The sequence below is a fragment of the Achroia grisella genome, unplaced genomic scaffold (assembly GCF_030625045.1).
Source record: "Achroia grisella isolate CSIRO2021 unplaced genomic scaffold, CSIRO_AGI_Agris_v1 utg903, whole genome shotgun sequence".
NCBI lineage: Eukaryota > Metazoa > Arthropoda > Insecta > Lepidoptera > Pyralidae > Achroia > Achroia grisella.
Window position 1 is genome coordinate 3176313 of NW_026713061.1, and position 25215 is coordinate 3201527.

At 31.2% G+C, this 25215-nt stretch overlaps 1 protein-coding gene across 1 annotated transcript in view; it reads right to left on the reverse strand.

Moving 5' to 3' along the window:
- LOC131853647 (hydrocephalus-inducing protein homolog) overlaps positions 1 to 25215 on the reverse strand; it is a 39547-nt gene that overhangs the window by 277 nt on the left and 14055 nt on the right. The window contains exons 29-79 of the mRNA XM_059204621.1: positions 24934 to 25019; positions 24608 to 24748; positions 24325 to 24531; positions 24030 to 24217; positions 23701 to 23933; positions 23108 to 23269; positions 22958 to 23007; positions 22810 to 22881; positions 21997 to 22196; positions 21649 to 21903; positions 21456 to 21566; positions 21247 to 21370; positions 20758 to 20923; positions 20139 to 20270; positions 19943 to 20066; positions 19494 to 19662; positions 18845 to 19071; positions 18357 to 18556; positions 17003 to 17245; positions 16302 to 16484; positions 15915 to 16206; positions 15389 to 15637; positions 14993 to 15314; positions 14582 to 14721; positions 14257 to 14360; positions 13582 to 13763; positions 12885 to 13075; positions 12599 to 12708; positions 12313 to 12490; positions 11636 to 11764; positions 11257 to 11335; positions 10984 to 11175; positions 10711 to 10900; positions 10244 to 10412; positions 9512 to 9804; positions 9042 to 9234; positions 8382 to 8603; positions 7957 to 8123; positions 7683 to 7870; positions 6780 to 7026; positions 6156 to 6336; positions 5394 to 5563; positions 4987 to 5119; positions 4526 to 4671; positions 4313 to 4448; positions 3423 to 3575; positions 2621 to 2788; positions 2012 to 2236; positions 1278 to 1499; positions 581 to 726; positions 152 to 332 (exon numbers count right to left, since the gene is read on the reverse strand). Of these exons, the coding sequence (XP_059060604.1) occupies positions 152 to 332; positions 581 to 726; positions 1278 to 1499; positions 2012 to 2236; positions 2621 to 2788; positions 3423 to 3575; positions 4313 to 4448; positions 4526 to 4671; positions 4987 to 5119; positions 5394 to 5563; positions 6156 to 6336; positions 6780 to 7026; positions 7683 to 7870; positions 7957 to 8123; positions 8382 to 8603; positions 9042 to 9234; positions 9512 to 9804; positions 10244 to 10412; positions 10711 to 10900; positions 10984 to 11175; positions 11257 to 11335; positions 11636 to 11764; positions 12313 to 12490; positions 12599 to 12708; positions 12885 to 13075; positions 13582 to 13763; positions 14257 to 14360; positions 14582 to 14721; positions 14993 to 15314; positions 15389 to 15637; positions 15915 to 16206; positions 16302 to 16484; positions 17003 to 17245; positions 18357 to 18556; positions 18845 to 19071; positions 19494 to 19662; positions 19943 to 20066; positions 20139 to 20270; positions 20758 to 20923; positions 21247 to 21370; positions 21456 to 21566; positions 21649 to 21903; positions 21997 to 22196; positions 22810 to 22881; positions 22958 to 23007; positions 23108 to 23269; positions 23701 to 23933; positions 24030 to 24217; positions 24325 to 24531; positions 24608 to 24748; positions 24934 to 25019 (8971 nt within the window). The remainder of the gene's footprint in view (positions 1 to 151; positions 333 to 580; positions 727 to 1277; positions 1500 to 2011; positions 2237 to 2620; positions 2789 to 3422; positions 3576 to 4312; positions 4449 to 4525; positions 4672 to 4986; positions 5120 to 5393; positions 5564 to 6155; positions 6337 to 6779; positions 7027 to 7682; positions 7871 to 7956; positions 8124 to 8381; positions 8604 to 9041; positions 9235 to 9511; positions 9805 to 10243; positions 10413 to 10710; positions 10901 to 10983; positions 11176 to 11256; positions 11336 to 11635; positions 11765 to 12312; positions 12491 to 12598; positions 12709 to 12884; positions 13076 to 13581; positions 13764 to 14256; positions 14361 to 14581; positions 14722 to 14992; positions 15315 to 15388; positions 15638 to 15914; positions 16207 to 16301; positions 16485 to 17002; positions 17246 to 18356; positions 18557 to 18844; positions 19072 to 19493; positions 19663 to 19942; positions 20067 to 20138; positions 20271 to 20757; positions 20924 to 21246; positions 21371 to 21455; positions 21567 to 21648; positions 21904 to 21996; positions 22197 to 22809; positions 22882 to 22957; positions 23008 to 23107; positions 23270 to 23700; positions 23934 to 24029; positions 24218 to 24324; positions 24532 to 24607; positions 24749 to 24933; positions 25020 to 25215) is intronic.

Sequence of the window (25215 nt, forward strand, 5' to 3'; positions counted from 1 at the left end):
CCTTTTCTATTCGACCATTTACTATATTGGGATCTGTAGCTTTTAGAACCGTATCTTAAATAAACAGAAATTTTTACTTCTATATCGGTCTCATACTATTTTTAATAAGATTGAAGTCTTTTGGAGTACGTTAATTATTTATAACGATTACCTTTTTCCCTTTTATCGGTTCGTACAACGTCTTTACGTAAAACTCCTCCCGATCTACATATATCTTGAAAATTCTGTTGTCTTCAAACACATTCCTGAATTTAATAATCGAGTACCCGCCTGCCTTTATTTCATGTGGACCTTGAGGTTTAGGCATGGTGGATTTCCCTTTTATTTCAAATCTAATTGTAAAATAGCAAATATATTAATATAATGACAATTTATTTCGTAATAAATTGTCATAATTTATTACGACAAAACTGTAACATTTCTTGTAAGTTTCTACTACAGTAATACACCTTAATATTGTAATTTGAGCTATATATGTATCATCCTCTATTTCATAAAGTCATCCCCGAATACAATCCCAAAGAACAGTCCGTCAGGGGCGTTTAACTAACTTGAATTCTAAAAATACAGGAAAACTCACATAAATTCTCCAGCTACTGCAGAGTTAAATGACAATTTACAGTTCTGCACTCCAAGCACCGTGGGTTCAAACCAAACCAAAAACTTTCCCTTCTCGAGCGGTCCCAACGTGTATTCTTTTTCAGCTTGTATTGATGGGTGAGAAATCTATTGCAAAAATTTAATCTAAAATATACAGCAAGTTAAATACAGTGAACAGTTAAACACACAAAATTCAGTAACCATATTTAAATGGTTTCTATATTAACTGCTACCATATTTGTTTACAGACGAAACAAGATTGTAGTCTGATTATAATTTTAATTTAAACAAAACAGTTTTTCACTGTATGTAATGCTGTACCCCTTGACTTTTGACGATTAATAGAAGATAGTTGATCAATAAAATTTTGTATATATGTAGTATATATTATGATACATTCGATTATTCATTTTATATAATAGAGCCAAAATGTAGTCTGCCACACAAACGCCATAATCTATATTAGTTACAAAAAAAATATAGATCACTGACGACTGTAGGTTTAATTCCAGCTTTGATTCTTTATCCTTAGTTTTATTTCGATGTCATTAGGGTTAGTGGATTGTGCTCCAGATATTTGATCTAATTCGTAAAAACAATGGTTTCATTAGGGCGAACATTTTACTGGTTTAATTAGATGAGAAATTTCATTAGGCACACGGCGGATTGCAACTTACCGAACTTATGAAGTCGGCTTTTACGTCTGTGTTGTTTTGTACTCTGAGCCTAAGTGGAATGCATGTACCGAGCGCAGTTGAGTACTCTAAGTTCTTTTCCTTAGCCGGCAGACACTTTAGCAGAATTTTATATATATACGACCCCACAAGCTGGTTGTACACAACCAAATAATCGCGAGTCTCACCAACCACTAGCGGCGAATATATTAGTGGCAACGTGGCCTGAAAGACAAATATGTGTTCATTAAAAGCTGCAGATGTAATAAACAATGAAATCCTTAAGTAGGTATATAGAAGAAAAATATAAAATATTAAAAGTTCGTTTTACAAAAAAAATTGCTAAAAGATCTCGCTCGTAGCGGTAGTAGATGCAGGGAAGTATAGGTTTAGCATAACGTCCTGAACGAATAGATATTTAGAAGCCAATACCTGTACATCTTTATTTTAAAACTAGCAGTTATCATCTATCTTTGGAAATAAAACATAGCCTATGCCGGTCATTGTGGTACAATTTACGTCCACTTGTTTGACTATGAGCACAGATAATATAATATTACATACTATGAGGTAATTTCAACCGTGATCCATTTAGTCGGGAAACGGCAACAGACACTAGACAGACACATTTATAAGTAATATTCGTACGGACGTCTAATACATTTAGCATATTTGTTGGTAGTCGAAGTATTATTATATATTATATAAAATTATTAAATATTCAATATATTGTTTACCTCTGAATTTCGACTAATCGCCAAAAATTCGGGACAGAGTAATTTGTCGCATTTTATAGAGAAGTCAACGTCTTGACCCAGAGGATTGGAAACCACCAATTCCATTTGAGTCATCTCACGTGCTCGAGACACGAATGTGAGTGTATCCACGACTTTGCTGGCCGTCACTGTGGCCACGATGTTGTAGAACTGATACTCTTTAGTTACCTCATTTATGAAAAACACCTAAAAACTCAATGAAATTTATTAATGTACCTACTAGCTGACCCCGCATATGTTGTTTTGCCATATAAATTAAAATCGTTTCAAAATTTAGGGCTATATGTATTTTTTAATGCCTCATAATAAAAAAAAATATTATGTCGAAAAAATGAAAAAAACATGTTTGAGGCGAGTCACTATAGCCATAAGGATGTTATGGGTATAAAAATTAGTTATAAATCCTTAGACACACTGAATATACATATAAAATATCATCAAAATCGGTCAAGGTGTTTCGGAGGTGTATAAACACGAAACTTGTGACATGGGAATTTTTTATATTAGACACATTTGTGGATGTAGTTGACAAATTGTCGTTAACTATTATATGTATGAAAAGAAACTAACTTTGAAATGCAATTCACATTCATCGTAGCATACAAAAGTCCACCTGCATGTGCCAGCAGCCTCTCCCCACACCTTAATACTATCGGGGTATTTTATTTCGTAGTAGCCTTCGAATTTATCCGGAATTATCTTAACTACCTCTGTTGTCACAGTATATGTCTCTGGAAACTAAGAATATAGCTGTATTGGATAATCCCCCAAACAATTATTTAAACACCTATAGACGTATTTGCATCTGAGTAAAACCACCATTTACGCATTCGTATCACCCCGTGTAATCATTTCCTGTCCTTCAAACGGGGATCGAAGTTATGACGGCCTGAACTGACCTACGAACTTCTAGTGCTGCCCTCAGACTAAAGTCCTATCCGTCAGAATTTGTCCTTTAACCGCTGCATTTTCCTTCCACGGTTTTGGAGTACCTTCTGCACTGACTCTCACATCGTTCGGTGAAGCTGTATTAGACCAGTTGCTGTCAGGCCAATAGCATTAGAATTAAAAAAAGGATTTTATTATACAAATATACTCCAAGCACAAATCAATACCAGCAACTTTCTTGGGTTCACTTGTCACAATGAATATTGCTAACGATTAAAGTGGGCCCATATAATACATAGGTACCTTCTATAGGTACCTATGTATTATATGGGCAATATATACCTACCTATCTCCATATAAAATATATTACCTAAAAAAGAAAACGATATGTATATATTGATTACATATTGCTTTTATATACCTACTACTAATGTATTAAGTTTTACATGGAAAGTGACAATTTTCAAACTAAAGTTTAACATACCTCCGTAATATTATACACAGGTAAATTTTCAGTATGTAAATCTTTCGCGGGCACACTGAGAGTAATATTCCCTGTTGGGTTTGGATGCGAAGCTAGTGCAACTAACGTTATGAATAGTGCACTCTCACCCAACGGCGAAAACAATACCTGACCCTGTAGTAATAGCAATTAAGGAATTTAAAGCAATATGGACTGCTTTCAATGCTTATTTCACATGACTTGTGCAGAAATTTACCTTAAATTATTTGATCACGCTTACGTGCTACCTCTAATTATGCAGGCATCCAAAGATTATGACATCGATTTACCGTTCGGGTAACGGTCTTCATAACTACAGTGACAGTCTTCCTGTTCATCACTGTAGGTATGAAGACCGTTCAGTCATTTCACAAACCAAAGGGTTCAGTCATTTCAATTGTATGACAACTGGTTCCAAAATGTAGGAACAATACCACATTCTTGGATGAAAACCTAACCTTGGAGTGGGGTAATCGGTGACAGTGTTAACTGTTGATAACGTAGTAAACGCAACACTTGACATGCCCATATTCTGCAATTCTCATTTGAATCCAACGTGACCTATCTCGACTTTATCTCGGATTAATGTTTGTTTAATATCGGTGTTTCCTTCACTGAAGACTCAATCTGTTGCATTTTGTGTCGACCTGATTTGAACTTACAACCCCTTGAGTATAAGTACGGCATCCTCTCGAAAAAGGTAATGTAACAATAATAATAAAAATAAATTTATCTAGGTTAGGTATCTTTAACTATACTAAATCTTCTCATAATTATGACATTCCCCAACATGTACATATAGTATTATACCTATAATACGATAGCGACTGAAAGGTTAGAATATTTATATTCTGTATTATTTTCGTTATTACCTCATGTCTGCCTATAGACTTCGGTTTAAAATGAACGGGTATATCAAATACCGAATTAGGTTCTACATTGAATTCTCTTAATGTTTCAAATGGTCCACCAGATACTTCGCTTAAAACCAGCCACATGTCATCAGAACTGTAAAATATTTAAAACAACTGAAAGTAATCTAAATTTAAGTAAGTTCAAATTAATAATAATGACGAATTTCTTACGGATTTGTGACCGATACATATTCTGTTTGAACTTCTCTTACTGGACATTCCAGGTATAGTGTTTTATTCTGAATGGTTCCTATATCCACGCAGGTTGCATACATAGCTAATTCCAGAGGAGCGTAGTTTTCAATATTGCAACTAGCCTATATTAACGTAATATTATATGTATCATAAACGAACAGAAACTAGGGGGTTAATAATGTAATGCTGTTAGTAACAATTCGGATAACAGTTTGTATCTGTATGTATGTATTCTATGAATCATGCGAGAGTTGTAGGTAAAAGCTAAATTTTAAGAATCGCAACTGCAACTTTATAGTGGTCACTACATAATAGCAAAAATCAATTTTTATATGTTTGAGATCAGAAAGTTAGTAAGAACGTTACACAATTAAGGGTTACATTTTCCGCCATTTTGTCCGAAATAAAAACTTAAGTACCTACTGAACAATACTCACCCATACTTTTATAAATGTATTATATTTAACTGGTCGAAATGTTATAGTAAAGGTCACATTTGTATGAGCTGCTATGTTACCCTGCATTGGAGATATTATAAATTCGTCAGATGTAAGAGGTTGCCACCAAAATCTGAAAAGAGTAGCTCCGTTGATTTAACCATTAATAAAGTCATATATTATTTATGCCGACAAGGATTTGTTTTGACTGTTAAGATATATATAGATACGACACCCGCGAAGGTAAATATTCCAAACATTCTTAAACCACGTGGCCTACGCAGTAGCAATTTTACATGTATCATGGACTGTGCAAGTATTTTTATAAGTGAGTGTGCACGTATTTATTCAATCTATTTCCCGATATATTTAGGTACTGTATCAAATCACTTAATAAATAGTAATACCTTGTACCAAAATCTCCTTTGTTTAACAACATCACTTTCAGTATCTTACAACCGCGTTTCCGTACACGACCAAACTGTAGTGATTGTTGACTGAAACATAGACACATTCCCGTAGCGCTCCCGCTCAAACGTACCAAAGGCCTTTCGAACTCGAACACTTTCATGTTTAACTAAAAACAATATTATGTTTCAACTTTATATTAAATTTTATACTAATACATATTCACAGTACCTAAGTATTATGTAGTCTCCGCAATGTCTCACCTCGCACCGCAAAAAGACTTACGGATAAAATCGAAACAATTTTATCCGTATTATTTAATAATATATATATACCAAACCTTTGGTATAAATAATAAACTGGAAGTCATGTTTTGACACGGTTGCCAATCAGCTTGCTTTGTAAACTATGTTCCTATTGTAGCGTGCGATTAAATTACAGAATAAGAAGCTATAGTTTATTACTAGATTGCAATTCCAATTACATAAAATTAAAAAGAAAATGAAGCAAAAACTTTAAATTTGGCAAGTTGCTTATACACCTATTTAAACGTTACTATATATTTTTACAGCAATAAACCAATACATATTTTACTATATTACATACAATTTTATGTAATCCCTGTTACTTTACAATGTCTTATGTTTTGATGAATACCTACTACTTGGAATAAATATTGTTCCATACTTATATGAATATGTATAGGTATAGAACGTAGCACCGTTTATTATTAGAAATTGTATACATAGACCCAAACTTACCTGAACGTTCAATGTGCTTATCATACCAATAGGTTTGAACTGAATCTTCAAAGGAACCTTTCTGTAAGGTTTTATGGTGCACTTGGTGGGAACTACCTTCAGAGAGGATAAAGCATTCTCTACGTCCAAAGAAATTTGGTCTTTAACTTTATTGTCTTTGTAACGTTTTAACAGTCTTACTCTATAAGTACAATAAAAATAAAAACTTTATTAAAATCTTAACTTAAAATAAATATGAAATCTCTTCGTCAAGTAGAATATTTAGTTGATAGACTTCTAAATAGATTTATAATACATATATTGCCATAATACAAGTCGATCACGTCAATTTACAAGAAAAAAAAACGCATCGTATTAACTCCATTACTGGCTGCGGTATAGTGGTGTTGATACTAAGGGCAGACACAAATAGATACGTTAAATTCATTATACATCTTAGTTCGTCGGGCATTAAAAAAACAAATAATAAAAAAAAATGTATTTTTAATCCCCAAAGAATTAAAAAGTTTGTGAAAAAATAATTATCAATACTTTTACCTTTTGGGCCTAAAATAATAAATGTTCCTTAAGAGCAACTGTTATTTTTACGAATCTACAACCTGTTTCACCGATTCGATAAATTACCTCGAGGTCCCAGCATCGGTCGCTTGTGAATGTACCATGTTGGGACTAAGGCATACGCTAGTTCCTTCAGAATTAGTCGTATCATCGACATCAGGGTAAATTTCTCTAAATATGAAACTGGCATCAATAGGCACTTTGCTGTGATTCATCACTTCAATTTGTCTCACTATTTTCTTTCCCACCTTTACCGGTCCTAAATCAAAACTTTTCTGACAGCCCTCATAAAGATCAAAAAGAAGAGGTACACCTGAAATATTCGAGAGTTCTAAATTGAAATAATCATAATAGGTATAGGTATATACCTAGTCATTATCAATGATGAATTTGAATGATTTTGGATAATTTGGATATGGATGAATGATTTATAATATGGATGAATTATTTTAGTACATAAGATTTTAAAATTATGATATATGATATAATGATGATAATATTTTTTTATCGAAATTTTATTTCCGTGCTCTTATCTGACATTTTTTAAAGAAAATTAACAATATCAGAAACGAGAGAAATGAAATAAAATTTTGGTAAAATAATATTTTCATCATAATTTTAAAATCTTATGTACTAAAATAATTCATCCATATTATAAATCATTCATCCATATCCAAATTATCCAAAATCATTCAAATTCATCATTGATAATGACTAGGTATATATCATCATAATTATCATCATAATTTTATTTCTATAATTATATTTTTTTATATGTTTATTTCTCCTATATGTCAGTGTCATATAATACAACTATCTATGCACCACATAAAATAGAATTTTACGAGTCATGATAGTATAAGAATTACTGATAGAAGATTTCTAGAAATGCGCGCGGTAATTGTTTCTGTACAAGCGAAACCACAAGTAAAAGTTGGTTACATTAATTACATCTTAGATTTTACGTACCTTCACCCTTGATAATAATTATTTCTTCACAAAGGGAATTTACCCAAAATTGTAATCTGAATTCGTATTCCCGTACTTGCTTAGGTCTAAAGAAAATGGGAATTTTCACTCGCTTGCCAGGCGGTATCTCCGGAAGCTGACGGTAATCAACAATAAGCTCTGGTAGATTTTCAAAACTCAAATCAATTCTGTAAATAATGATAATTATATAAATTGTTCTTATTCCTCTTTTATTGAAGAAATTTATAATCAAATACGTGAAAAACTTTCATACATGACAGGATCTTGATCATCGTTGATAAATGCTAAATTCTTTTTGTAAGTTAAATCTGGTGCATTTACTATACATTTTCCAAAGTCATAGTTCATACAAGAAAAATGATAAAGTGGCTTTTTTATTTCTGCATAAAGATTTATATTATATTCTGGGCCATCTGAAATCTATGATTTTAAATATTAATTTTACATAATCACTGTACTTAGTTTAATAGATATTGTAACTATTAATTTTGCCGTAAAATTGCCAATCTAGATAAATTTATCTAGAAAAATTTTACAAAAACACAGATACACAATAAAGTAAGATATGGCAACGGATTTTTTTGACACATTGACAGCATCTATAATGACAATTGTCAACAACATATATAACTTAGCTAAAAATATACTATTCGTACAAATTATTTTGAGCATACTTACCGTCAAGGTGACAGGGAAAGCCTGTACTGGAACTTGTTTTAATGTAAAAGATAATACACACTCCACATCGGCCGCCGGTACAACGTGACCACTCTTGGGTTCCACGCTGATCTGTAGGTATTTCTTAACAGAGCTAATATTGTAATGCCATTCAAAGAAGAATGTGGCAGAGCCGTCGTTCTTTATTGTGAAGGGTATTGTTCGCTCATACGTAGATACAGTCTGAATAAAGAACACAGTTTTTGTTATTAAATGAAATCTTAATAAAAACGTTCTTATTAATCGATTTCTCAGTTTACAACAATGGAGTTATATTTTTATAATAAAAAAATATCTATAATTTAATTTCACACAGATTCTCGTTTATTATGGTTCTTCATGTTTCTATAGATACTTTTATAAATAGGTATATGACATTGAAATTCTGCTCGACATTTTAAAGCCGCACTTAAAATAAGACACGAAAAAGTTACTATACATTGAATAATTTGAGTTTGGATATATTATGGCGTCTTCATTATAGGTACTTTTGGTCCTACAAACATAAGATGATGGTACCTGCTATGTGTCCCAAGCGACAATCTACCATCAAGCCTTTCAGCCCGCAATAATATTCTAAAATCATAAATTTATATTTTATATTTAATCGTTATTTAGTACCTGATCTAAATGAATATTTGTAATAGCATCACTGCTCAAAATATGCTCATGGCCTATGAGATAATAAATAACTTTTGGCTTGATCGAGTAACTAAGAGCATTCACACACAACGTCAGTAATTTCGTCATATAAGTAACACTGCAAAATATTTTAAATGACAGCGGTCCATCTTGAATTGGAGTGTAAATTATTCTAGAATCAAAAGTAAACATATTATATTAAAAAGTTTATAATGAAATTGTTTTGTACAATTAAAATTTTCGGATGGAACTATATATTGTAGAAAAGAACGCTTATCTATTTTAATCTTCAAAACAGTAGGTAGATATAATTAATGCAGCGGCTAGTTTTACTGGATTTATATCTCAAGTAGAGGCTCTGGCGATTTTGCAACTCCGGTGGTATATCCTTGCGACGCACTATTAGGAATCCACTTCTAGATTATAATAGTTAAACCGGTTACACTTACTTGATTGACGTTTCAGAGCGCGATTTTAATACACCCTGTTCAGGATCAACGATCACCGGTGTTTTGCCCGACTCGTTGCACAATGAATTGCCTTTGAAATCAAATTTGAGAGGTTCGCTCTCATTGTTTTTTAATTTAATTACGTGTGTCGTAGTGAATCCAACTAATGAATTTCTTATAATCAAAATCGTTGGGACAAACACCACATCTGGTTCTCTTACAAGCCCAACAACGAGTATATTAATAATAAGGTTGTGTAGAGGTATTATGAATTTCCATTGTGATTCGTAAACCTAAATAAATAGTCATTGTGAATAATACTAGTGTGATACTTATTATCACACTAGTATTATTCACAATTATCTACAAATACAATAAATGCATTATCTACATAATAAAATATACTATACGCATAGTTACAGGTAGTTGATGGCCTACCTGACGATAAATAAGTGGCAACTACTGTCTACACCCATACATGAACATCACCACGAACATTATGTGATGCTTGTGGTACTTTTTATATCTTTCCATTCCAGAAGCCTACAGCGTCATGTCGTAGGTATATACTCTATTGTTCACTAATTTTAAACAATACATAGCTTACAAACCAAGCTGTTTAGCTAAAGTAAGCCAAGCATAGGTACCCGCTCCTATGACTTTACATAAAGTTTACGACAGCAACATAATATAATCATCATTAACCTATTACAGATCTCTTAATTTACTTACCCCAGGAGCTGTAGGCGAGAATGTAAATGTAACCATAGTCGATGTGCCGCCCTCTACGTAGCCTTTTAATGTATCACAATGAACAGGTATCAGTTCAGGTTTATCCAATAACAACATCTCGAATATGAATTCGTAAGCTTGGCTTGTGGGGTTTATGACATTAAAAGACCTGGAACATGCTTGTTATTTATATAAATTCAGTTTAGTTTGCACTTGCTTTGGAAGCTTGCTGTTTAAGAGCGAGATATGGCAGTAAAATTACGGTATACGGAGGCATGACATGTTAGTCCTCCGGAACGGCATGGGTGGTACTCACGTGGTGCTATCATGATGTAATGTTAGTTGACAGTTGCCATTTACCATGAGTTGAGCCGTTAAAATCTTTGCCATTCCATTTATATAAAAAAGCATACTTAAGTTCAATGTTAGTTATATAATTCAATGTAATATTAAAATTTTTAACTTACTTTTTATAACAGCCGGAACCTAAAACATTAAATTCCAATACTGTCATATGTTGAGGCAATGTCACTCCAGTCACTTTCCTGCGCCCAGATGTCAAATAGTCACTCTCCGGTATATCCAAATGACAATACGGAATTAATGACTTTGCAGTAATTTTACACATAGCATTTATATCGTAAGGATCGAGATTATCTAAAAATAATTTTTAAAATATTTTATTAACAGTGAATTCAATTATAAAATATTAAATGTTTTGATAAAAGGTCAATTATCACCTATAGAACTCTTTAACCGAACTTTGTAATCAAATGCATCAAGTGGCGAGAAAGAAACTTTGAAGCTTCGAATTTCTTTAGGTTTAATACATTCTTTGGAAGGTTCTATTCGGAACGGCAGATCCATTTCAAACCAGGTATCAACACTCTCTCTTCCCAAACTTCCGCTAAACAACGTGACCTTGCTAGGAGCTAACAGAACAAAACATTATTAAATCGACACCCGATATTTATTAAATTACTATGGCATGAATTATTTTTTTGTCCTAATACCGTTTTCATCTTTGTTTTCTTGTGCAGGATCAGCGGTGTTATCTTCGTCAATGGCGTTGACCTCAGGCTTTTCCGATGTCTAAAGATGTAAACAAATGTTTAAAAAGAATCTTTAACATTATTATTATTACATTATTACTATTCTAGATGTAATTCAGCTATGCCATTTAAGTGTTCTTTTTGAACTTTAACTTTTATGTAAGTACCAGATTTACTTTATTTGAAATTATTGTCTATGATAATCTAAAGACATATAATACTAGTAATTTTGCTATTACTCATAAGTTACAGTTAGTTCAAATATACAGTAGTAGTTAGTGTAATTAGAAATATAAAAGTCTGTATTCGTATAAATTAACAATATAGAGAATCAGATTACTTTGATCTCATCTACCGTAGTTGCAAACTTGTTAATTCTTGTGGGAAATTCGTCATTAATGTGAAAACTCCATGAAATTTTCAGCGGCACCTTGCCTATATTTTCAACGTCGAAACTAAAATCTCGTGTCTAGTTAAAAAAAAGACAAAACATTTATCAATTTTATATAGTACGTTTATTACACATTATTAGGTGTCTATGTCCACATACGGGAGTTTAATCATAGTAGAGAAACTAGTACCTATTTATTTGCACTTAAATAAGGTACAAATACCTAGTCATAAAATTATAAAAGACTAAACTGATAATACTAATCTACTAGGTGCGAACAACCAAGGATTGTGTGACATTGTATACATGAGGTTGGAGGAGTCACAAAGATCATGTAAAAAATCATGAAATCTAGGACCCCGTCAATCTTTCTAGGAAGGTCTTGGTTTTTGTTAAAACACATTTGCATTTTAGTATCAAAACATGAAATTTTAACTATTAAAATTTTACCAACTGTGGCAGGAAGACAGCGGTAAACATTACAAAATATGGGAATTGAATAACGTAATTTATGAATAGCCCAAACCACAGAGATTGGACAGAGATTAAAATTCACAATTACTACTATGTATTAGGGTGTGTACTCGTGTATTGCCATTGCCACAAAATCAGCAATTAATATGTACCTCATATATAAAAGTATCTCTCAAATTCATCTCTTCTTTCAGCGTACACTTGAATTTAGTGTGTTCCGTCATCGCTGAATAAATTATTATCATGTGTATTGTTCCCAGGTAACTGTCAGCATGATGGATATTTTGTTCCGCTGTTATTGTTTCATGTCTTTCATTTAGCCTCACTTCTCTGCAATGAACCATTAATGAATCTTTAAAATAAAATATTTACAATATTCTTCTATATTATAAAAAAATATAGTAAAATTGACATATAACGATGATTGTGACTAATTACCTATTGTGCTCAAATAACGTAACAATTTGCCGATTGTCCCAACTTGCACTCTTTATGTCAAATGTTAAAGAATTATTATTTATCGATGTTAGCGCACACGTAAATATTTCCTGTAAATTAATAATATAATATATATATAATATACCAAAAATAATACTACCTCCTGAGTATATTATCTCAATACCTTTGTATATTTATTTCTTAGAAAAATATTTTAATGTATAAAATCGTATAAGACTAATATAATATTATACATACCTATATTAAGAATATGACAAATTATTACCTTTTTAATTGTAACAGGTTGTATAGAAAAGAATATAATTTCGAGGTCTTTTTCTTCTCCTGGAGCAATATATCCAACAGATGGTTTTATACATATTTGTTCAGGAACGTCCCATATAAACTTATATACTTTGTCAGAATTGTTAGTCATGATAATATTTCGTTTTTGCATTGTAGATAACTCACAACCACCTAAATTATATGTAGAGTTAGATCAATGAGACCGTGTCAATAATATAGTAGAATTTATTGATGACATAGGCGCGCGCCTATCAGGCAGTGATCATGCACTGCCATTATTGGATTTAATTATAGGTACCCGGCGAAATTAATAAATCCTACCCCAACATCGACAGTTAACAATATATCTCTGACTAATCTATCCGAGATGACAGTCGTTAATACATGAAAAATAATTTAATATTTAAAAAGGTTGCATTTATGATATAATTAACAATTATAGATTATTTAACTTGTGGCATTTGAACAGATCTTGATGAAGGATGTGAAGATGGATCGTATCAAGAAGTCGGACCACAGTTAGTATGGTCGGACATAAGCTATATTTAATTTAAAATAAAACAGACAAAATCGGCAACGGCTAATAATATTTTAGTACATATTTTACAAACTAATTATAAATAAGCAGGTACAAATAATGATGTTTGTACCTTAAAGTACACTACGTTATCACTTACCAAAGTCAAGAATATATTTTAACACAGACAGATCTGCACTCGAGGATTCGCTATATTTCATGGAGCCAAGAGATGTTTTTTTGCTCTTCTTCACTTCTATGGTGGTTCGAGATTTTTTCTTATCCAGCGGAGCACTCTTGCTCTTCTTTCTGCTGTCCATTGTAGAGACAGTGGAAGGCGTACTATGTGCAAAATACAAAATGTTAAAATATACATAAATATACCGTTACGGCCATTATTCGAGATAGGATAGTCCCAGATATTGTGAACTGAACCACAACACTTGACACTTGTTATGCACGGGAAATGTAGACATGTCACTACATTTCCCGTGCATAACTGAATCCAACATGGCAACCGTACCGTTGTCTCCATATTATTTTAATATCGGCTAGATTTGAACCAGTGACCTTAAGAGTTAATCATTTTCTCTTAATCAAACATACGCGATCCACGTGCCACAAATATACATATATTTGAGGCACGTGGATCGCGTATGTTTAAATTTAAAAAATATATAATATATATATATAAATATATAGTATAATATGAAAATTTATATTTCCTATTGCTTACTTTTTGAATTGTTAAAACCTACATATACCTAAAAAGATATAACCACCGAGTGAAATTCGGATATAGGTACACTAGGCACATAATGTTAACTCCTCTTACCCATCTGCATCATTTCGATATGCATCTAAATCTATATCCATAGAAAGCATGTCAAGACCCACAAGTATGATATCTTCCATGAAAGCTTCAGCTTCACACAGCACCTGTATATTATTAATTAATAGTTATAACAGTATTTATTTATGATATTACTTAACGTGACGCTAAATTATTAGCTCTCAAACAATATGTTATTCATAGAATAATATAATATAGTACATATTGTTTTTATTTTAAAATATAATATTTTTTAAACCTATACTTATTAATGTTTTAACGAAAGAAACTATAATAATAAAAATACATATTTATACAAAGTAGTTACCGTGAAATATTCATACGGATTCTCAATAATGGTAAGTTTAATGTCACAACTTGTTCTGCCTTTTTTGATTGGATTGTAGTGAACATTGAGTGTAGCTATTTCTTTGGGGTCAATAACTACTGTAATAGTTGTATTATAGTCTGCAAATATATGTCAGTGTGATTAACATTTGCAAATATAATGTACGTTATTTACCTAGTTAAGACGTTCCCTTCCATTTTTAATATTCTCAAGTTAGCTGCACCAACTGGCCCTGTCAGAAGTGGGGAGCATACATATAAACATATGGTTACATTTGGAAGTAAACCTAGCTTTATGTTTTAGCTCTTATTACTTGCTCTTTGTTCTTTTCTTCTGAATACACTTTTACAGAATTGTGTAATATGATCATTTACACTTTAAATTACTTACCGCAGCTGTCTGAAGTAATCACATTTTCGGATATTGTTGAGGATGACAAATTGAACACGGGTCTATTTTCAAAAGGGGACTGTGATATTTCAGCTTTTACCATACTCTTTACGGAACTAATATTTTTAAAACAAATGCACTTATTGCTAACGGAACCCAAACAAGTGACGGGAAATTTCAGTAAAGATATTCCATGTTGGCGTATCGGTGGCGAAACCATACGTATTCGAGGTATGACCCCTTCGCCAATTAGGCAAATTTTGAAAGACTGTTCTTGATTATCTAATAATTTTAATTTTATTTCTAGTACTGCTCGATATTCCTAAAATATAGAAAATGATGTAAATAATTATTAATATACTAAAATAATTCATTATCTACTATTAAAACAAATACCTTAAGTGCTTTTGGGCTAAATATTATGCCTAAATTCTTGTGAAGTAATGGCTCAATATGTGTGTTGTATTTTTCTAAATAGAATATAGTTTGATTAGTGTTGGTCTGATAGTGGAGTTTCATGGTAAGTGCACAAGCCACGAGCCCGTTATTGTAAAGATCGATAGCGGCTGTATAACTGGTATTCACGTTCACGCAGAAGAAATGTAACGTCACTGAATCTTCTACGAAAACACAATGAGGTGAAGACTGTAAAACAATAAGACAGGAATAAGAATCACAGTCTGGAACAGTAAGTAATTAAGGTTTATTAACGTAACTCAAATAATACATAAGGCGATGGCTTTATTCATGATATGTGGCAGCCACCGCCTATAAATTAACAATATGCCTGCTTGTTAAAGATGCCACTGTTAAAGACTGAAGTTGAAGGTGTCATATCTTAGTTATCGTTTTTTCTCTGAATAAGTTAATTATTAATAATAGAATAATTGATAAAATATTGATCTTTTACAACGCTAAGTACCTCTGGAACTTTATATTCATTCAAATTCTTTACAATAAGGTGCTCTCTAAAAGTGGTCTCCAAATTCCAGAGATCTAATGTCGGCATTGCTCCAGTGCCAACAAGCTTGAGGGGCACGCCTTGAGCTTCCGCAGGACAAGTATCACTTATTATAAAATTGATGGTTTCTTCAAATTTTCTAGCAGCTGTCGCTATAAACTGTATTTGTAATGTCCGACTGGTACCAGGAGCGAGAAGGTTATCTTCATTCATTATTCTAAAATTACCACATCTCAAAGGCGGGTTTTTAATTCTGCATATAACAAAATGATAGTTTTTTCATATATTTATATTAATTACATAATTATAAATAGTCAATTTATAAGTTTATAAAATAATTGCACATACTTATTGTCTTTCATTTTTGGAGTTGCGGAGGGAGAATTTGGTTCTAGCTGATACTTAGATGGTAATACTATTTCATAAGTCACCGGACATTTGCTTGTGTTATTTAATATTACATCCCGTATAACTCCACTTCCAACTGGTATTATATGAAAATTTAGTTCTCCCAATGGAAATAATGTAAATCTGAAAAAATACAATAAGTCTGAATACCAACATTTATACTTTCGTGGAATTATTATTTCGTGGAATTCTGTTTAAAATTCCTTTGCTAACAACGCAATAAAGAATTAGTACCTAAATATACAATTAATTATTTTAGAATAGTTTATTTATTTTTCTTAATATTTTATTGTATGTGATGAAGATGCATAGAAAATATTTATCTATTTAAATTTCATTTAATTAATCGTTTATTTTATAATATATGTAATCGGAATAGCAAATAATTGACGGCAAACCTGGTGGTAATTACTAACCATTGCCTATACACATGAACAGCACTATCGACATCATTACCTATCATACCGTCTAACGCCAATGACCATGCGCTGCCATTCCGGCAGATAGATGTCATGTCACTTGTACTGTAATTTCACTGCCTTATGTTACCATTCAACTGAAACACAGCTTACAATGCAAACTTCTTGACTGCTGAAATATAAAATGTAATGAATATAACTAAAAGGAATTATCGTACTTACGTATTGTAGAAAGAAGCAATAGTAACACAAACGGGAAACTTAGCAACCACCACTTGATCTTTACTGCCATCGAGTAAAGAGCACATATAAACAGGAACATTAACTAAATTCATTGAAGTCGTCGGGGTACATTGAAATTCTATTGCAACTAATTTCAAAGTCGACGGAATAATTCCACACTCCGAAGTCACTTCAAATGATCGTAATAACGATGGCTCTGGGAAATTCTTCACCTTCTTTAATCTAAATTTTTATTAATTATTAATACCTATATAACATCATAAATTGTTTTTAGGTGTCGTGAAGCCATTAAATAAAAGAAGAAGATTTTAGTTATATTTTATCTGCCAAAGAGTCGTGTACAATGTTTAGTTTATTAAAGCCTAATAATGGGTAAATCTAGTTTTAATTAATAATTTAACACTATATTCATATCACTGGGGCGCAACCTTTAGTTATTATAATAATTTATTAATACGTGAAACAAAAACTTTAACCCCTTTTTACGTAAATTGCGCTAATAGAGAAGTATATAGTTCCGCTCACTTATACATTATATAGGGAAGCAGTGCAGAGTGCTCATATTTTTTTAATCATGTATAAAACTTACAGAAAACTAATAAAAAACATTACACACATTATCGTATTTTCGATACACACTCGCATACTCTTTTTGATTTGTTTCTTGTTATTGGTTCAAAGATGTTTTTGTATTTTTCATTATGGTCGATTTTCGACCACTGTTACAAATGGAACATGACACAATTATTGCACAATTTAAATAAATGCGATAGCCGTAGTAAGTTATTTATATTTCTTACTTATCGCTGTACGTTGGGCACTTATTTCATTGGATCATTATATATTTTTAGTAATAAAATAAGCCAATACAACGTAATTCTTTTTCACCTCCTTCGCGTCTACATATATATCAGTTCGTAGCACATATAACACTACGAAAATGACGAATACCTATGTTTTATTATTATTTTTTTAATAGACAACAATAAATTAGTAGTAATAGTACAGGTATCTGCGAGCATCAATGTCGAAAGTATTGTATAATAGAGATCGTTATCACCGCATTCACTATACTGCTACGCATGCCACGTTAAAACGTAGATGCAACGTCAAATACCCTTATTGCTGAATTTTGGTGTCAACTTTAGAATCAGAAAAGTAAACCTAATTGAAAACAAAATAATATTGAAATTTAAATAAACAAACCCAATTATGTCATAAATTAAAATCGAAGTACAGTTTACAGAGAAAGTTATTTGATGTTAAGAATAGTGACGTAGAGATACCAACCGACAGACGATTTCATATGAAGTTTGCCTCGTTAATAACTTACTTGTAGAATATATTATATTTGCCACGATTCAAAAGATACATTTCTCTCACTACGGTAGAATTTACTTTGACGTTGCCGTAGTTAAGGAAAGTCTCGTTAGGATCCTCGTATGCACATTCAACCATAACGTCGTAACATTCAGCTGACAGCAGCAGAGTATCATTTACCATAGGATCACCACGACCATCTGCATCATATATCTATTAAAATAAATTAATCTTATTATTATCATAGATATTCGTGAGTGAGTCGTGAGATATTTACCATTTTGATTTCAGTAGTAAGTTATTTAGTTGCACTATCTTAGTAATGGCAAAGATGAGATATATTACGTAGTATAATGGTAATAATATAAGGATAGACGTTTTTATATAATACCTATTGATTCAGGTCGACACCATATAAATTACTGGAAGGAAATGCGTGTCAAACTAGTTGTTATACAAATTAATATTGAAACAGTAAAATAAGTAAAATAGTTGACATACATCGATGATCAATATCTTATTCTGTATGATACCAACTCTACAAGCAATGTACGTCATGGGTACAACTTGGTTATCATAACGTGATACAATTCCCGATGTTTGAGAGATTATAAAATCTTCTACGAAATCTTCGGCATTTCGAATTTTCCACATTATGGGCAAAATTGAATCGTTCTTTACGATAAATCTATCATCCTCTCGACGATAAAGAAGCAACTTTCCATAATCTAAAAATATTACAATCAAATCTTATACTAAAATATATAATTGCAGTTCACTTCACACCCGGTAGAAAATAAAGTAAAATAAAAAGTAAGGACTTTTTATTTTACCTTATTTTTTACTCTTATTCTCAATTCATATATATTATTAGCAATAATATTATTCGTAGTAACTTGCAGCCCGTTAGTAAGAAAGTCCTATTGGCATAAGACAAATTTAAAATATAGGTACATATATTTTATGTAATTAATATTATATGTACAATACTTATTATTACGTTATATATATACATATATGTATACCTAATCATAATATTCACCACTTTGTGTTTATTATCCCATTTGCGACACAACTTTAGCTCTCGTTTACTCGATAATAAAAAAAACGAAATATTTATATATAAAATATTCTTTACTTCAAAGCTTACCGATAATTTTTGTTACTGGCAAAATTTCCACAACTGGTAAAACTCCGCTGCATGCAACATTAATAGTGACAAGCTCGGGATTATCCTTGATACAAAGCAGTAGTACACTATTATAAATACCCACGTCAGCAGGAGCAGCTGATATAGTTAATTTTCCTCGACAACCAGGCTTTGAACGAATATAATATAACTTTAAAAAAATATTCAGCAAACACCCAACAACATAGATATCTTCTAAGTTCAATATACATAGCTTTATATGGTTTTAATAATACATAACAACATTAGGTGTATTGTCTTTTTATGTTAATCGTATTTTTAAATTCAAAATATACAAATGCAAGGAATGAATATGTATAACCCGTAAATACTATGTCAATACTCTTAATTGAGATTTAATATTGATAAAAATATTAAATATTGACAAACACTCATTTCTACACACTGACCTCTAATTTGATAAAAGTTTTATCAATATGAAAAACACTAGTATCTTCTAAAAATGCTATTTCAACATCAGTGGTTATCAGTGAAGAATTTTTTAGATTTATAGTATATTCCTCTTCATATATCCTGAAATTACATTATTTCTAATTAGTTAAGCACTACCTTTCATGTTGGCTATTAACACCAGTAATTTTATACCTGTTAGCACCAACAAATATTGGTCCAAATTCAAACAGCTTCCGATCGTCCAAATATGTATTTTTATAAACATTATCTTCCATTGTTCGCCTTATGAAATTTACGAACATTTTTTTTGGGCGACTGTCTAACCTATAAATAAAATAATATAATAAGCCATATTATTCATCCATATCTTTACAACGTTGAGGCTAATATGGCCTCTTTGAATACTTTAGAACTAACTATTATTAACTATAACTAACTCTATTCGTATTTGTTAAATCAAATACACAGCTTTTATAACAGTCCTTGAAATCTTATAGCTCCTATAAAAAAAAGATAGACAATAGTGTACGTTTCTTTTTAATATTTTTTCTAAAACATCACTGTACGTTTACCATTTACAATTGGATGGGCCATATGCTTGTTTGCCAATATCGTAGTAAAAAAAACAGTAACCCTCTAAAAATAAAGACTTTAATTTTGTTATATTTGATATTTCTTCGATATAATAAAAAAAGGCGCGATTTTAGCTTAGATGTAGCGTCACGTACAAAAATTAACATTGATATTAGAAACTATATTTTTGATAACAAATTTTGGCAGTAATGTTAAAGTATTATAAATAGATAGATACTTCGGTATATCACAAATGCCGATAACATTAATGTGGCATCTTGATTCGGGCCATCCGCTAACTTCCACAAACCGCTTCAGACAAAAATTTCCTTCTGTTTGTGGACTGAATGAATATTTGCATCGCACCAGATCACCAGGTTGCAACACTAAACGACTGCTAGTCACTGCAACGAAACCAAATCTATTCTAATAACGAACACTGTACCTAAACCTTATGACTTGTTAATAATGCAGTTTGAGTTATACGTTACAAACAAAGACCAGCGAGGTATGTTAGAATATGGGTAGGATTAAAAAACAATTCTATAAGAGGCTTAAATATGTTACATGAATAAATACTTTTTCGTTTCAAGCTCAAGTTCGTAAGTAAGCCTTTATTCAGACAGTCAACTTGTTCTGAATTTCTTATTATGTAAATATAATAGGTCACCATATCCCCCGTGGTATTTTTTATCTAATCTGTTTTATTAAATATTATAATAAGTACCTGTCATTGATTTCACACTGCGAAGGGGCAAAGGACATAATGCGTCAGCTTCACTATCTTCTCCAGTCATCTTCTCAAGTGATGTAGATGGAATTCCACTTGTTGACGTTTGAGAAGATGTTACCTATTACAGATTTTCATTGCTTATTTTATAACTTTGATTTAGATATGTGAGATTTGTATAACGGTATGTGAATTTTTTATAGTACCTTCTTACCACATGTGCAATGCCACTTGGATAAAATATTCAAAACGTTGTCCTGTGTCGAATCGTCTAATAAATTAAAGTCTGTAAGTTGATTGCATTCACATTTCTTTATCTAAAATAAACCGAAATAAATAGTAGAAATAGAAATTAAATTTATACATATGTATATACATTTTAACAATTATTATTTCTACCGGAAATTCATCCAGATAACGCCATTGCAAAGGCTCCTCGTGTTGTAAATTAGGAAACGTTTTCGGTAACAATACAGTAAATTCTTTCCTATTAACAGGACATTTCAGAATATCATATTCTTCTTCCTTTTTTAGTGCGTCCTGGACTACTTTTGACTTGCCAAAGATACTTATCAAAGCCTTTTTATAGTTAGGGCAGGGGCACATTACAATTGTAAGTGGGAATCCACGTTCAGTGAAACTAACATCTGAAATCTAAATAAAAAAATGTTACCATTAATCACCTTATTATTAGAATTTATACCTTATTATTATTTAAATCACACCACTGAATGTCTGTTACATCACCTGAATTTGCACTTCAGATTTTTTCTTTGCTTTCTTTTGCGATGCTCCTACCACTTGACCATTGAACCCGTACAGAGGCATACCCATATCACATTCTTCTACAACCCAATTATTTGCAATGTTTATGAGACTTTCAAATGTATTTTTTATATAGTCATTATATTTTGTATTCATTATCAAATATTCGCTGGTCGGCTTAGCTAAAAATAATAAAATTTAATCTTAACTACTACTACCTACTACTACTATTTACTCAAACATTTAATAAAATATTTTATAAGTTTTTATAATCATCTTTGCTATTTTTTTTTATTTTTTAATGTTAGAGTGATAGCATATTAAACATCTTATTCAATCCCATCTTCCGCCGCTCCCTCCGTCCCGCGTTCTTTTCAACAGCTCTTAGTTATTTATTAGCATAATTTTACCTTTTTAGATACACAAATACATTATGTAAATAATAGATACAACTCTTACAATGTAAGGTAAAAATGTTGATCGATAAACAATATATATATATATATATATATATAGTAAGAGAACAACAAATATTTTTATAAAATTATACGCTAATGTATAAATCAAATCAAGAATTTGACACAGAAAATAAAACTGTAACAATAGGGGAAGAACAGGGTTATGCTCGCTTGGTCAACTTTATATGCACATACTACGTGAATGTAAAGTCGACATAACATACAGTAGTACTAGTTAAGATCATGTGACAATCACATCAATCTAGTTATTATTTTACGTTCTGTCTTTCTAACTCCACTCCAAAACAGGACGCAGTCTTTTAAGCATAAAAAATACCTCTGGTATCATCCTTTTTCATTTTTTTCTTTGATTCTGATGCATCGACTGTTAATAACGACTTACTCCGGTCTGTAAATTCAAATACATAGAAGTAAAACTTTCCTGAATATAAAAACATTAGAATTAACATATACAACATTTTAACTCAATTCACAACCTTTCGTTTTATCATTCTTTATAATTTCACTTGTATACCTACAAATATAATAGATTATAAAGTTAGTAATAATATTAAATGGACATGTATATATAGCATGGATAATCTACACATATTAAAATAAAGATATATCTATACCCCTTTTTTTCACAATATTTCTTACGTCTCCTTTCTAATCCATAGGCTATATAAATAGACTTTAGTTCTACAGGTGACTGTTCATATTCCTCGTCATCCATAGTTTCAAAAGACTGCACAATATGCTCTATTTCCGATTCATCGTATACCTTCGACGCATTTCTGCAATTGTAAATGTTTAATCAATTTTATCCATAAATAGAATCCAGCTTATAATGATATATGATATGACATAGAACATAAATATTTGATAACACGAGTATATTATTTTCACCTTCTAGTTCAATAGATTGCAAAATTAGGTATATATATAGACATCTAAGACATACGTTTCTCTCATTGGAGTAGTCGAAGTAAAACGCCAAATGCACCCTTTGAAATTGACATGATTTAATTAAATAAGTAGGTTAAGTACTACTTTACATACTCACATTTTACTTTTTGATAATTCATTTAAAAATATAAAAGCAAATACATTTAATCCAGAATTTCAGATGACTATACTTAGGTATTAAGTAGTCTTTGATGACAAATTAATATAAGAATTCTATTATAATAAAAAAAATAAAGAAATAAATATTAGGTTAACTTACTCGTCTACTACGTCATTTTCTCTATGATTTTCTTCATAGGCTTGTGCCCACTTATAAAAATCTAAATGACATAGAATAAGATGTATGTTCCATATATTGCGTTTACATTTAAGTATCGTAGTCAGTGTTAAAGACGGGTTTTTGAAAACAATACTTGTTAATGAGTCTACTATGAAACCTCGGGTAAATTTAATATGACTAAAGTAATCTGTAAGAAGCTCCTGAATCAAATCCTGTAACATACAATTAACGATTAAGATTCTTATCAATTTTTTATTTTATATAAAAAGTAAATCGCTTCGATTATTTAAATATCGAAAAAGTAAGACCATATGAAACATTGTTGAAGATCCAATAGCTCCTAAACCGCTGTGTGAATTGACTGATGAAGTAGGCGACCTTTTCTTTTTCTTCTCGCTAACTTTCGAACGTGGTGTTACAACATTCTTATTGTTGGCCAGATATTCCATTTTCTTTAGAATAATGTCAAATTCATCTTCAGTATCCCCAAAAAGTTCTATAATTAAATAAATTTGACCTGATAATTTTTTTGTTGCAAATTATTATTCTTATCTTATGAAATCGTTATTATTATTAACTTCATTATTTATGTTATATGCATACCTTCACTATCTACTTCATTTTCATCAGAATCTGTTTTATTGACTGGTTTTCTTGACGTATCATACATATCATTAATCGCACTCAACAGTGTCATTTTCGCAGGACAATTACTTGCACACAGTGCCTCCACAATACATAAATCTATATTAATTACAAGAATTCCTAGCTTTTTGCCAATGGAATATGCAATTTCTTGACACTGTATTTCTGTAATTCAATTGATGTGTAGGAAATTTAAAAATACCTACATAATTACAAATTTAATAATAAAATATTTAAGCACCTTCACTAGGAGATCCATGTACAAATACCAGTAAGCCCTTTAAATGTTTATCAATATCTGTTTCAGTTGATATATGATCAAACAAATGTAAGCACTCTTTCAAAGGATCAGCTTGATTTTCTTTCATAGTATTCATTTGGTCTGTAATTTAGAAATCATAACCAGTTTATTCGATTATAATGTAATTAAAATACATAACATTTATATATAGCTCTAGGTGCTGTCCCGATACAGAAACAGTAATTTAATATGAACTAGAGTAGAGAAACATACTTATTCAATTTATTATTTAATAAATTATTAATCAATATTTAGGAATGACTAACCTACAAATATTTCTGCTTCTGTCCGAAATTTTTTAGGTGAACTGGCAACGGTAGACTTTGTAATATTTTTTGGGCTCCTCGATTTTCTGTAAGATACAATATGTACTCGTATTAAATCTGAAACATAACGTGTAAATGTAATAAAACTGATGTAAACAGTCATACTTAGCTGTGGCTGCAGACCGAGCATTCGTCGCTTTCATTGCCGCTGATTCCTCATCCAAGGCCCTAAAATGTTATGGAATTGGCATTTTATAAATACAAAAGTTGGTATTGGTATAA